General features: G+C 53.1%; 1 protein-coding gene across 1 annotated transcript in view; it reads right to left on the reverse strand.

The window, feature by feature from the left end:
* ONECUT2 (one cut homeobox 2) overlaps positions 1-10,617 on the reverse strand; it is a 46,264-nt gene extending 35,647 nt beyond the window's left edge. Inside the window, exon 1 of the mRNA XM_021686379.2 lies at positions 9,390-10,617. Within this exon, the coding sequence (XP_021542054.1) occupies positions 9,390-10,617 (1,228 nt within the window). The remainder of the gene's footprint in view (positions 1-9,389) is intronic.
* Positions 10,618-14,165: the final 3,548 nt, after the last annotated feature.

A 14,165-nucleotide genomic window follows, 5' to 3' on the forward strand; every position in this document is an offset into this window, starting at 1 on the left:
ATGCCAGCAGAATGCCCCCTGCCTCCCACCAGGGCAGAGCTGGCTATGCCTACAGCCTGACTGGCGTGACCTTTGGCTTTTGCAGCACACACACGATTGGGCTGGGGTTAATGGCACTTTGCAGGGAGCTCCAATTGAGTAAACAAAAAATGCCTTGCCCTGTTCTAATGGAGCACATTATTATGAGACCTAAGCCTTCATCCAGGCCCCCGCAGCTGCTCTGCAGGTCAGTGCTACCAATAAAGCAATTAGCCAATGAGAAAACTCTTCTTCCCCGAGGGGGACTGTGAGGGTTTTGTTGCAGTTGCTGTGCTTTGCTTTGGGTTTTTAAACAGGCAATCCAAGTTGATCTGAGCCTCTTACATCAGACTCCAGGATGAGGACAGTGAAATTGTGTGTTTGCTGAGTGTGATATTTTAAGGGACTGGACCCTTGCTCAACATAGCCTGGAGAGCTCACTGCTTCCTGTTCAATTAACCTGAACCATAGCTGAACTCTGCCCTTTGAACTCACTCAGCAGATAAATACATTAGCTCACCTAAGGAATCATTAATATTTTTCAATCACAGAAAACAAACATGAATGTCCGAACATAACCCAAGAGATAGCCAATTAGGAATAATGCATGTACCATGTTGAAAAAAATCACAAATGGATGTTATTTACAGAACAAAAAGGGTCAAGGAAGGAATGAAATAGATAATGCCAACAATTCTGGAAACAAAGAGGACTTTCATTTTCATATCTGCAAACATGAGGGATACTGAGGAATATTTAGCAATTCCTATTCCATCTATACTGCTCTTTAAATAAAGAATTAAAAAAAGTTGTCCTTTCTGTTGGCCTGGTTTCTACCTACTTCCATCAGAACACAAAACTCCAGGCCCCCTCTCTTCTGGGATGACTTCCGTGTCCATGCTCAAATATATATACAAAATGTTGCATTTCTGGGGACAGTTCTAGTCTATTCCTGATTTGCTACAAATGAACCAAAATAATTTTTATGGAAGTATTAACTGCTTTTAAGTACCAGCTTGAATGAACCAAGCTAGTGGCTTGATTGAAATAATTTTATAGTAGAAAATGATGTTCCTGAGACTGTGCTACTCTCGCATATAAACAGATTTTCTTTTGTAGAAAAAAAGGAGAGAGAGAGATGCTAAATACATCTATTTTGTTCTTAACCCTGTGTCATCTTAGAATGAGAAAAACATCTCCAACCGAGTCATTACACATTTCAGTTTGATTCAGTTTCACTTCCCACAATTCTGCCTCCTGACCCCTCCCCTCCTACCCCCCTTTTCGTTTTTGTTTGGTTTGGAGTGTGGGCTTAATGCCCAGCTATCCTAGATGAGAACACTTAAAGGAATATCACAAGCACGAAGGGTAAATCTATTGAACGAGGGTCTTTAACTATGTGGTTTCCTTAAAGGGAAAGGCTGGATCAATAGGATCAATATGAAAGGTTTCCCTGGCCCTGCATAAAAGGGTAAGGGCTTCTCTCTTCACTGGTTTAACTTTACACTCTGACAAATGCAAATCAATGGATCTGTGTTTACAACAGATTCCCTAACAGACTCAACTTGGGTAAAGCCCAGAGCCTCGCCCTGGGGGTGGGGAGTCGGGGCTTGCTCCAGGAGGATGCTCTAAGGCAAAGCTTCACGCTCAAGGCCCTGCGGGTAGAGTAGGGAGTGAGCTGCCAATAGCTACCAATCACTGTTAAAGAACGGGCTTGTTGGCCCACTGAGGTCCTGATGCTGCTGCCTGTGGAACACCAAATAGGTTCCTCCAAGGATGTCTCAACCCAAAGACAAAGCCAGTCTGGTGAGCCAGTCAACGTTGTTTCCTACCTATATAGATTTGCGAGGTTAACTAGACAGAGGAGGCAGGAATGAAATATCTAAAATTGGAGCAGGCCTTTCTTAGGTGGTAACTGGCTCTCTTAGCAATCGCAAGGCAAACCACTAAACCTGTGGGTTCTTTTCCTCTTAATTTTACCTTTCCCTTTAAAAATGTGATGCTTTCCAGAGATTACATGACTTCAAGTCAATACCAGTTACAGAGAAATTATTTTTCTTCCTGCAGGAGAAAGTATATGTATATTTGATTACACGAACCAAAGTCTGATGATTAAATTACGTTGGAGGTGTGCTTCCAACCCAAACAAAGTCTGCATTCTACAGAAGAGTAATGGATCTTCGAATGGCGACAGAGGCACTAAGGTGGAATGCAGAGCCTCCCTTCCCTCTGGGGCAATTTGTGTGGGGACACTTTTCATAAAAAATGTGCACAACTTCTAGGAATCCTGCTCCCCAAGTAAGACTAACTCTAATATGCATGTCGACAGCCTGCCTTAGTGCTTTGCCAATTCTGCACCTTGTCAGGCACCAGATGAGCTGAATTACCCAACAAGTTTCCCTTCCTCCCCTCTCCCTGCACCTACAAGAACCTATGCACATTTTCCAGAGTTGTTGCCTTGAGTGAGACTTGGAAAACGAAAAGCCTTTCCCAAAGGCAATGAAGTGGGGTAGGGGGACAGAATGGGTGAAGAGGGTTGCTGATGGGCCTCCAGCCCATCTCGAGCAGGCTCTGTACATGATAGCCTAAATGATCCCGTTAGACTTCTTCATAATGTTCTCTCCCCACCAAGAAAAGTATCCCCTGGTGAAAGTGATTTCCCCCAGGTCAGGGAAGAAAAAAAAAAAAAGTGTTTCTGAGATGGTCAGGGGTGAGGGTAATCCAGAGAGTCTGTAGATAAAGTTTAAGGCCCAGGGTGCCTGTATACTCACCCTTTTCCCCAGAGCCCTTTATCCAGGCAATTATTTCTATTTATTCCTTTCTCATTTCCCTTCCTTTGGCAAGAACCCAGAAATTAAATCTCTCTCCTTCTCCTTTGAGGTTTTCATTCCTCCAGGGATGCCCCTACATGATACCACTCTTCCTGAAAACAGTTTCTGCCAACATCAGCCACCAGCTGTAGTGTGGTGGGGCTCAGTACTTTCTTCCTGCAACCTCTTTCCTCTGATATTCCTTTAGAAACAGATACTAAAGGCCAGAAAACCAAGAGGTGAAGACAGAAGGAGAGGCAGGCTCTCCTTCCCTCAGGGTTCAGGTTTGGAGCTTGGGAAGGTAAACCTGCCCAGAGCCCTGTTACTTCTAGACCTGGCTCTAGAAGGAAGTAAAATATTTATCCTCTTGGATACAAAATCTGGGGAGTCAGTTTCTCCTCTGCCCTACCCTCACCGTTCACCAGAATCCCTGCCCTATTTTGGGATTCTAAGATGGGTATGGAGGAGAGTCTCAGCTCACTCACCCCTCCCAGAACCTAGGAGCTCTTGGGGGACGGGGTGGGAGAGGGGGGCAGTTGTCTTCCTAACCTGAAGGACACCACCCACTCTCCTTGGTTTCTCTTATCTGATCACCTGACCCAGGTAACTGTAGTTTTCAGGAGGGGGGCTGGGCATATTCTGAATAGAAATCAAGCTGTACCAAAGATCTCTTCTTTAAGAAGTCCACTGGTGGGGGGGGGGCGTCTGGGTGGCTCAGATGGTTGGGCGTCTGCCTTTGGCTCAGGTCATGATTCCAGGGTCCTGGGATCAAGCCCCGCATCAGGCTCCCTGCTCAGCGGGGAGCCTGCTTCTCCCCCTCCCTCTGCTTCTCCCCCTCCCTCTGCCTCTCCCCCTCCCTCTGCTTCTCCCCCTGCTCATGTTCTCTCTCTCTCTCTGTATCTCTGTGTCTCAAATGAATAAATAAAAAAATCTTAAAGAAAAAAAAGTCCACTGGTGGGAAGATGAACCCCGTCTCTGGGAATGACAGAAAGAAATACCAGTTCACCCTTTGGCACACCTCGAAGCAGAACCATGAAAGATTTTTCTTCTTTCTCTTCTTCCTTTTTCTCATTTTATTCTTGGAGAAGGAAGGAAAACACTTCTTTCCTTCCAGATTGAGACCTCCTCTTGAAGGAAATGCTTAGTTTTCACCAGTTGGAAGATTTAGAATTTCAGAAAGCCAGAACAATTTAATTCCCATCCCACCCCCACTACCACCCCAGCTCTTTGATGCTTTTCAGTAAAATTCACCTTATTGTTCCTTCTGGAAGAATAAGCCACCATTTGGCAAGGGGAGCCACTGGGGGCATGGTGTGGACTTCTCCCCCAGGGGAAGGAAGGAAGAGCTGAAGAGTCCTTTCTTTTCCAGTCAATGCAGATGCTTCAGAGAAAACCTCCCATCCAGGGTCTCAGAGCATAAGTTCTCTCCAGCAGGTGGGAAGGGGTGGGGTGGGGTTCCCCAGTCTGATTTTCTTACCTTCCCGCCCCAGCCCCTATAGGAAACAAGATTCTTCCCTGGTTGACCCAATTAGCCCAGAGCAGACCGTTCTGAGGGATGAAGCCCAGGCCTTTGTCACTGGGGCGGTATTTAATTGCCCACCTAATGCCTCAGTGTAGAAAGTCGGTGAATGCGAACACTTTCCTGTGAATGATTCCTTTTAATGAAAACAAGGAAAGATTCGAGGGGATCCGAGGGTCCGGAAGCTGCGCGGTTATCATGGCAACTTCAGAGACGTTTCCAAGTCGGGTTTGGTCGTTCCCGCATATCGAAAGGTGGGTCAAATTTCCTGGACGGTTTAGAAGGAGGAAAGAAGTTGCCCCGGGCCCTGTTTGACCAGACGAGGACCATGGGGACCCGGGAGCGACGGTCCCCCGAGAACGAGAGAGTTGGGAGGACTCCGGCGCCGCCCGGTGCAGCCCTTCGCGGTTTCGCGGACTCAGCCCGCCGCAGAGCCCTCCGCGGGGAACGCAGGACGCGGTGCGCGCGCGCGGGGACCACGGAGATGGCTAGCAGTTCTGCGACCCGAGAAAGCCTTAGGAAGGGGCCGGCTGGGGCCGCGCGGGGAGAATCCGCGGTTTGACCGGTGGGCCCGCCGGGAGCAGGCAAAGCGGCGCGGCGGGAACGCCGGGGAGACGGGGGCTGGGGAGCGGGGGCGCTGGCGAGCGCTCTGCTGGGAAGGGCGCGCCGTCGGGCTTACTGGAAACGCGCCGGATCAGGTTCCAGATCAATGAGATCTGGGTCCACACGTTTACGTTATTGTTGCCAGCATTAATGCTCTTTTAATCTTCTAAACATTATCAGCATCGATCTCCCTCCATATACACATTTGTTTGAAAAAGTGACATAACCACACGGTGGAAAGCCTGGAATAAAAATAAATGCACAGCCGCTCGCGTCGAGGGCGCCTGGCGGCCTGGGCTACTTCTCGCGCTCGGCTTCACCACCTTTCCTTGCGTTCGGTCTTCTCCGCCCGCTCCCGCTCACCCTGATGCGTGTTAGAAAGGTGTTTTCCAGGCACCCGGGACTTGACCAAACAAGGACAGTAGCGAGCGTTTCAATTATTAATCCGACCAGCCAGCAGGCGAAAGTATCTCGTGTTCGGTACGGACGTGGGTTGCGTTCGGTCTCTGGGGCTCGGATCCCGCCCTAAACTGTGGGGAGACAGGGGCTGAGCTGGGCCTGGAGCCGGACCGGCGGGAGGGGCGGTGGGTGTGAGGTTCCGACAATGAGGTCCCCGCCTCTCCGCTTAGAAAGATGCCAGTCGGCCAGCGTAGCCCACGACTTTCCTGGTGCCGAAGGAGAAACGCAGGCCTGTGGTGCCCCTGGCAGAAGCCGCTGCGCACGGTCCCGGGCAGGCTCTGCCGCCGCGGGCGTCAGGTGGCTCAGGCAACCTCTCGGCAGGTTGGTGAAAGGCCATGGCTGTCTGAACAGTTGCCTCCAGACTGGCCGCTGGGAGTTGCTGTCTGAAGAGGGCCGTATGTCTGTCCACCGCCGGGACACGTGGCAGGTTCCCAGCAGGCCGCCCCGGGAGCCCGGGTCACGGGAGGCGCAAACCGTGGCAGGCTATACCGTCAGAGGCTCCGCTCTGGCTGCTGGGCGCTGGAGGAAACCACTCCCGCCACGGAGGCCCTGATTTTCCTCCGTGAGCCGCCCGTCCAGGTTTTGCCTGGGGGTTTTTTTTTTTCCAGTCCCTCCTTTTTCGCGTCCGTGCTTGGTTCAGAGGCTTCTTGGGCTCAAAGTTGGGGAGTGTTAGTGTTTAAACCCGCGGGAGTTTGTTCTCGCCCGCCTGGTGCCGGGAAATACAAACTGCCCTGCGGGAGCGCGCGCTGAGAGCCGCCGAATGCGCGGTTGCAACTCCTTGCTGCCTTGGCCACCCTTTCCCAACGAAATCGTGCTCTTGGGGTCCGTTTCTCTGAAATCTAGTGCTGGGGCGATCTGGGTTTCCCCGACGTCTTGTCCCTGACCCTTTGAAATGCCACCCTGAGCTGTGGATACACCCAAGCAGTGGGCGCAGAGGAGAGAGACCTGGGGGAGGCAAGTGGGGGAGGAGAGGAAGGACCTGCTTCTGGGGCGCCTAAGGGTGAGGTCTGCAGGAGCGGGTCCAAATCAGACATCTTGATTTCGAGGTCCTTCAGATCCCTGTCTGCTTGGGCCTCTGGCAAGACCCAGAGGGGTCCAAATTGAGAAAGAGAAAGGGAAACTAAAAGGAGAGGAAGGGAGAGAAAAGAGGCCTGGTTGGGGCGAGCTGGAGGTGCCCAGGCGGCTCTTGGAGGCTCTGGCCTGGCAGTCAGGCCCAGCTGCCCTGTGGAGCCATGGGCTTGTTTAACCCCCAGAGCCCTACCGTGTGGGCCCTCAACAGCGTCCCTGCAGGGATTCCGATCAATACTCCTGGTGGGGAAGGCCTCTGCTTTTCTTCTCCATTTGCTCCTGTCCCCTAGCGCTCCTGAGCACATAATACCTACTTACCAGTCCTAGCTTCTGTGTCAGTGTCTGAAGAGACTGATCTACTGACCCCAAACTGAAAAGCCTCCTATGTAATAATAACCACTCAACACACTTGTAGTTGCTGATAAAATGGCCAGATAAAAAGGCTAAAGCTCTTGTCCCTTTTCAACTCGGGGTAATAAAACAGACACACATTTGAATGCTTGAGCAAAGCGGGGTCCTCAGCAGGAATTTCCCACTCGCTGAAGGGGGCTTTCAGTCTCCTGTGGAGGTGGCTTCAGCACTCCTCCTCTGGAAAGCCTCCATGCTTCCAGGGGTCAGCCCCTAAGGATTGCCCCCCTACCCTGACTTTCCTGGGGTGGGGTGGTGGGTCTGGGGACCCCCATGTATGCCACACTCTCCCTTATCCCAGCAATGCTTGGGGCTGAGTTGGGCTAACATGTAAAGCATTACGTGCCATATCACTTTCTGACACACATTGGCACAAGGTTCCTTCCTTCCTTCCTTCCTTCCCTCCAGCTCTGTCCTTTGCAGGACAGGCATGAGGGGGCGGCAGTGCTCTGAGATGGTCTGGAATAGACTAGCTGTCATCCTGCCTTTAATGTACCCTCTACTCCAGCTGCCAAGTTCCTTCTGGCCACCTGTGCCCAGGAAGCCAGCTGGTGCTAGAGCTTACCTGAGAGGGACTGGGGGCGTTTTGGGGGGCCAAGACAAAGGGGTACCACACTGTTCAGAAGTGTCAGTAAGCCTCCAGTTTCTCACCGCTGCCCTCTATGCACTGCTTAATCTTTCCTAGGAACCAGGAGCAAATAAGAGAAAATTGTAGTGGAGAATGAAGTGTAAGCTAAAGGAGAAAGATTACTAAATGCACACCAAAGTATTGGGAGTCCATTGATTTGGGGAAGCTTTTGGGGGAATAGTTTTCTTTACCTTTTCAGATCAATACTGAGAGGCGATAACTGCCTGGAGATCGGAGGCGGAGGCGGTCAGAGTGGCAACGCCCCCTCCCCAAGCCTGGGTGAACACGCCCCCAGCCCGGTCCGGCCTCGGTAGAGTGCACCCCATAAGCCAGGCTCAGCGGTGCGAGGAGAGCCCCAGGGAGCGGGAGAGGAAGCCTGAGCTTGCCGCTCCGGAAGCGCGTTGTGTATAGCTCTGAACCGTGCCGGCCGCACACAACGCACATCCCACTTTCCGCACCAATGTAAATCACTGCCACTACGGATTGTCTGCTCGGTGGCCCGCGGATCCAGAGAGATGGCCCCAGTCCAAGAGAAACTGCCCATCCAGACTTGCAGTAGGGTACTGTGTGTCCTCCCCAGTGGGGCGCCTGGACACTTTGGCCCTCTGGACCCACGGCTAGGTCCTGGGGGCTGCGCAATTGCCACGCGCACCGCGCTGGGTCTGCGCGCACAAAAGCGCGCAACTGTGTGCCAGTCGCAGCCGCTGCTGCGTCTTTCTCTCTCGCTCCCGCCGCCCACACAGGAGGTATCTGTGCTCCTAGAACAATAGAGGGCTGTACCTCGCGGCTCGGCCGCTAGAGGAGGCACAAAGAACCAAGCCCGCTCCAGAACAATGTAACCAGCGCGTCGACCCGTCCCCTCCCGCGGGCCGCCTGCCCTCCCCGCCGCCGCGCTACGCGCACAATCAGCGTCCGCTTAATGCAAAGGCGGAGCCTGTAGCCCGTGGCCAAGATGCATTAACTAGCCTGCATCTTAATTTTTCAACACCTCTCCTCACGAGCGCCCAGCCTCTCTCCGAGCCCAGCCAAACCTCGGGAAATCCCAGCAAAAGCTGGGAGCCGGGCAAGGGTGGCCGGCGAGTTAGTCAGGGAGCTCTCCATTCTTAGTTTTTCCTGCCCCATCCTCCTAGAGGTGAACGTGTTAGTCCTAACCTTCGTCTTTGCACCCTCCCCTCTCTGTAGGCAGTGCCAAGCCGGCTCTTTCGGTCAGAAACTCCCCGCGCCAACGCCAAGGCCGGAGATGAGCCTGGAAAGCGCTGTTGTATCCTAGCCACCCGTTCCCCGAGCGGTCAAGATTGTGACTCCTGCTAATAACTAACAAGTTTGCCTGATATGATGGGTAGGAAAAGAACGGAGAATTTTTTTTTTTTTCCCTTTCTCAAGAGCAAAGCCCCTCAACTGCCTCCATATAGGGAAACGAGGCAGCCTGGAAAACTGAAATGTATTGTCTAAGCAAGAGTTCAAGTGCACAGGGCTTTGAAAAGGGCCAATCCCGGGTCTCTGTGAGTCCTGTAAAGAGAAAGCTCCTAGTGGACATCGCGCACCCCGTCCCTTGTCCCACAGCTAGGGAAGGTCAGAAAGAGGGGTAAAATTGGCACATTCAGGGGAAGGTGAATGAAATGTGGTGGAGAGGGGTCGGTCAATGAAAGCTCGGAGTCAAGGAGGGAGGAAGAGAGGTAAGAAGATGCAAAAGAAAAAGAGAACAGAAAAGGAAGAAGGAAGAAGAAGGAAATGACAGAAGAAGAAATAAAGTCGAGAGAAAATAGAAAGTGCGGAGAGGAGGAAAGAACCGAGGCTAGGCGCGCTGACCTGGGGCCACAAGCCCCCCGGAGCCCTCTCCACAGCAGCCGGGCTCCAGGAGACCCTCTGTGCTTACCTGCCAGGCGTAAGGCCGACATGCGCTGGAACTCGGGCTCCTGCAGCCACTTCCACATCCTGCGAAAGGTCTCCCTGCCAGATTTGAGTTTACTCCACGGTTTTGGGTTCCGGAGCAGGTCGGAGAGAGTCCCCTGAGACCGGCACAGCACCCTCTGCGCAAAGATAGCCTGTGGGATGCTGTAGCGCTTCAGCTCGGCGGTGATCCGCTGGGCCACCTCTTTGGTGTTGATCTCCTCCAGCTGGCCCGATGTAGCCACCTGCGAGCCAGACGAGGACGAGGGTGGCCGCTCACGGCTGGGCGCCAGCACCGGCCCGTGGGACTGAGCATGGCCCGGGTGGTGCAGGCCGTTGAGGTGCGACATCATGGCCGCGGGCGGGGTGCCCAGGCCGCGGGACAGGTGCTGCTCACCGCGGGTCAGCATGGCAGTGTGGTGCGCGTCGAAGTTAGGGCTGAGCATTTTGTCGTGGCCCGGCGGCCCGTAGTTGGGCAGGCTCTGCTGCGCATTGTGGAGGCCGCCCAGCCCGTTGCCCAGCGGCGTGGCGGCCAGCGGGGACAGGCTCTGGCTCATGCCGGGCATCTCCTTGTAGGGGCTGTAAAGGTTGTTCATGGTCGGGAGCCCGCGCTCGTCGCGCATGAGGGTGAAGCTGCCGCTGACGTTGCCCGACAGGCGCTGGGGGTGGTGGTGGTGGTGGTGGTGTGGGTGGTGGTGCGGGTGCGGATGGTGGAACTTGTCCGACACGGTGGAGATGGGCGGCAGCGGCTGGAGCGGCGTCAGCGTGGTGTAGGTGTTGCTCATGCCCATGCCGGGCGGGGACGAGTCGCAAGACATGCTCATGGCGTGATGGAGCGGGATGGAGAGCTCGGGCCGGTAGTCACCGCCGTCCAGGATCGAGGCCATGCTAGTGACCATGGCCGAGCGCGACGCCGCCGCCGCTGCCGCTGCCGCCGTCCCCAGCTCCTGGTGCGCCGTTGGCGGCGGCGGAGGGCCCCGCAGCGAGCCAGCAGCGCCGCGGCCCGCGTGGTGGGGGCTGGGGCTGGCCAGCAGCTCCTGCTCATGGCTTGGGCCCCCGCCGCCGCCCCCGCCGCCCCCGCCACCGCCCCCGCCGCTGCCGCCGCCGGCCGGCCCGTGCAAAGTGCCCAGACTTTCCATTGTCAGCTCCGGGTTCATGGCGCAGCCTTCTAGGTCTTTGGTGAGGCATCGATAGGCGGTGTAGGCAGCCTTCATTCAGTCCATCGGGGCCCGGGGGCGGCGGGGGCGGCGGGGGCAGCCGGCGGGCTGGCAAGGCGCGCGTGGCGGAGCTCGGTCGCGGGAGCGGGGGAGGGCGCGGGAGTGCGTGAGTGTGTGGAGGGGGAGCGTGCGTGCGGGTGTGCGCCCCAGGCTGCGGGCGGGCAGGCGGGCGCGCCCGGGGTGGGGGCGGGGTGGGGGCGGACCGGGAGTGCGAGCGGGAGAGGGGAGGGGGCGGGGAGGGAGGGAGGGATCACCGGGCCCCACCGCTCGGGCCGGCGCGCTGCCTCGCCATGTCCGAGCCCGCTCCGGCGCCGACGTCTTCTGTTTGGGTGAGCGGGAGCTGTCCAGAAGGGCTCTGCCGCTCGCCGGGGCAGCCAACCTAGCCTCCCGGACCCGGGGCGGGGCAGCGCCCGATGGGCGCCGCAAACAGCCACTCCGAGAGCGTCGCTGCCCTGGGGGGCGGGCCTCCTGAGTGCGACTACCAATGGCTGATGAGGGGGCGGGGCCATGCGTTTCAGGTTTGGCTGACGGCTCTGTGTCTTTTTTTCCTCCTTTGCCACTAGACTCAAACGTCAAGGAGAGGGAGGGAGGGGAAGAGGGGGTAGTGGGGAGAGAGAGGCGAGAGTGCGAGCGAGGGAGAGAAATTATGTTAAAGATGCCGCTCTGTGTCCCTCTTGAGCAGCTGCGATCTGTAGAAAAGGGCATTGCTTTAGTTCCCTTTGCCTCACCTCACAGCTTTTCTGGAGGCTAGCAAGCCAGTCTGTACTGTGAAAAAACAAACCCAAGTCTCCTAGCAAGCCACTTCCCAAGCGTCTCTATATGAGAGCCAGTAGTTTACCCTTTTAAAATGCAGGCGCTTATGTATTCTAATGCAGGGTAAATTCCCGAGACCGAGGCATGCATAATCTACCAGGCGAAGGGAATCCTAGGACCCTCGCTGCCTTGGAGCTGCGGCCGGCGACGCAACCCCACAGGCGGCGCGGGCCACCGTAATCCAAGCAAAGTTAACACAATAACATCATTTAATTACCCGGCGAGCCCATAAATCTCCCAGTTATGAGGCTTCAGAAGGGCCCTGTTAGATTGCAAAACAAAACTAGAACTCTAGGAGCTGCGGTTTCAAGGTGACCAAATGCTCCCCCCGCTAGCGACTTGTAAGGAAGGGTGGTGGGTAGGGGGCGGCAAGATTGTTGCCAAAGCCTATCGTGAGCAAACTTCTCTTGGGAGCAGGGAGTACGTAAACCGTCCGGGACGACACCCGCGGATTTCTCTTCTACCGCGCGCGCGCGTGCGTACACACACACACACACACACACTCGAGTCCCGAGAAAGGAACGCCCCAGGTTGCGGCTGTGGGTAGATGACACGGACCCTCGGCCGACATCTGTATATCCAAAACTTGTTTCTGAAAAGACCAGAACCCTGGCGAGTTTCAGAACGCTCGCAAGCCGCAGCTTTGAAAAGTGCACCTTCGTTTACCCAGAATTTCCGTTGTTTGGTAATCCTAGGTCGGGGACTGGAGGTGGAGCGGCGGAGAAAGGAGGTGGAGATTTCCGAAGCCTGGGTGGGGGTGGAGGGGTGGCTGAAGACAGGGAACTACCCGGCATTGAAACCCTTAAAAGTAACAGATTCTTCCAAAGCAGGTTGCGCTCTGTTTGCCTCCGAAGATTCAAGCTAGCTGAGGTTGCGCAGATGTTGCCTTTGTTTAAAGAGACAGTAATTAAGGACAGGGTGGACATAAGTTTGAGAAGCGTGACCTATTTTCTTTTGATCAGCTGTCAAAAGAAGAGCAGGGGGTCTCCTTAAGACAGCCCCCTCCAACCACTTCCAGCTGTTAAGGAAAACTTGATCAGAAAACAAGGACACGCAGCCTGGAATACTGTATGTGCCTTCCTGGTGCTAGAGAAAGGTTTGATTCATTTGGAAAATAGTTCTTAGTCTTGGTGACCTTTTGCGGCTGCCCTCCTTTCCCTTCTAGCTACAGAGAGAAAAAAAAAATCCACCCCCTCCCACACCATCCTGTCACATGAATGTACAGTGACGTTATTCATAGATCAACTTCATTGAGCTCTGGCCAATACCTTGCCAATTATTCTTTCAAGTAGATTCTTCTTTGTGATATCAGAGCCTGGGTAAGAAAGTGGACATTCCTCTACTTTGCTAGGCATACTTTTCTAGCTGCTCACATTTTTAATGTCACAAAATTAGACAGGTAAAATAACTGAATTTTCTCTGTCTTTCCTCTCCCCCTCAACTCTCTCCTACTGTCTCTCTTTTCACTCCCCACCTTATATATGGCAGCTGGATACTTGGGATAATTTGAAACAGTTAATGTTTGAAAAACTTACGAGTTGAGCAAAAGTTCACAAGAGCACAAGCCTCCTGTTGGTCTAGGAGTGCTCAGAGACTGAAAGAGGGCGAGAGAGCAGCAAGGCTGGGGAAAGAGTCTGATATGCCCCAATGCTGAACACAGCCTTCCCTGCCTCGGCCTCAGACTTAAAGAGTGGCCAGGGACCCCAGGCTGGGACACTGAGTAGGCTCTGCCTCCATACAGAAGCCCGAGTATATAGATGGCCATTAAAATAATTTTTCAAAATGATAAACTCGTTTACCAGGCTACCAAGATAAATCTGCTCCTGGGAATTGCATTTTGGTGTGCCTTGGAGCAGTCACGTGCTGGAGAGTTGAAAGGTGAGTTGCATATTCTTGCTGCCTTGCTCCCTCCCTCTCTCCCCCCTCCCTCTCTCCCCCCATCCCTCCCCCTTCCCTCGATCAATATTGGCGATCTCAGGGAAATCATGAAATCATATTGGCTTCTTTGTGTATAATTTCATTGGGCTAGATTAAAGCAGATTTTTCATGTTGTTTTTCTTAATGATGGTTTGAGGTTTTGTATGTCAACCTAAAACCCATTTAAAAAAGAAATTAATGTGCATTTTTAGTCAGCATCCTAATTTTTACTAAATTAGTCTTGCATGCCCTTTCCCTTTCTTTCTAAAAAGGAAAAAATATTTTCTGCTTGAAGAAGATAATTTTAAGAATATCAGTATTAATAAGATTTTCAAATATGTTTCAAAATATCTTTGATGTTTCTTGCTCTAAGAAAATAAAAGGAAGAGCTGCTTTCTAACTGCCCCTTGTTTACACACGTACTCTAACCTTCAGAAGTTGTGTAACTCAGCATTTGATTCACAAATAGACTGTACAGAAATATGGTAGCAGGCGTGCTAGTTCACGACTGTTAGAATCTGGACAAACAGTTGCACCAGCCATTATATCAGGATCAGGATATCAATTTCTTAACGTACCACATCCGCAGGTCTGATTTTCTTCAAAATCAGACACTTAAATGGGTCAAAAGAAGTCTGTAAATAAAATGCAGCTTTGACAACAAATGTAAGCTACTGCATTATAAAAGAAAAAAAAACCTTGAGTTAGGACTTGTAGAAATAGACTGGAGATTTTTACTGCCAGAGCTTTTCATATGTGTTTTCACATTCAAAAAAAATTTTTTTTAGGCTCTGAGAGGGAGAGAAAGGTGAGCA

The sequence above is a fragment of the Neomonachus schauinslandi genome, chromosome 14 (genome assembly GCF_002201575.2).
Source record: "Neomonachus schauinslandi chromosome 14, ASM220157v2, whole genome shotgun sequence".
Taxonomy (NCBI): domain Eukaryota; kingdom Metazoa; phylum Chordata; class Mammalia; order Carnivora; family Phocidae; genus Neomonachus; species Neomonachus schauinslandi.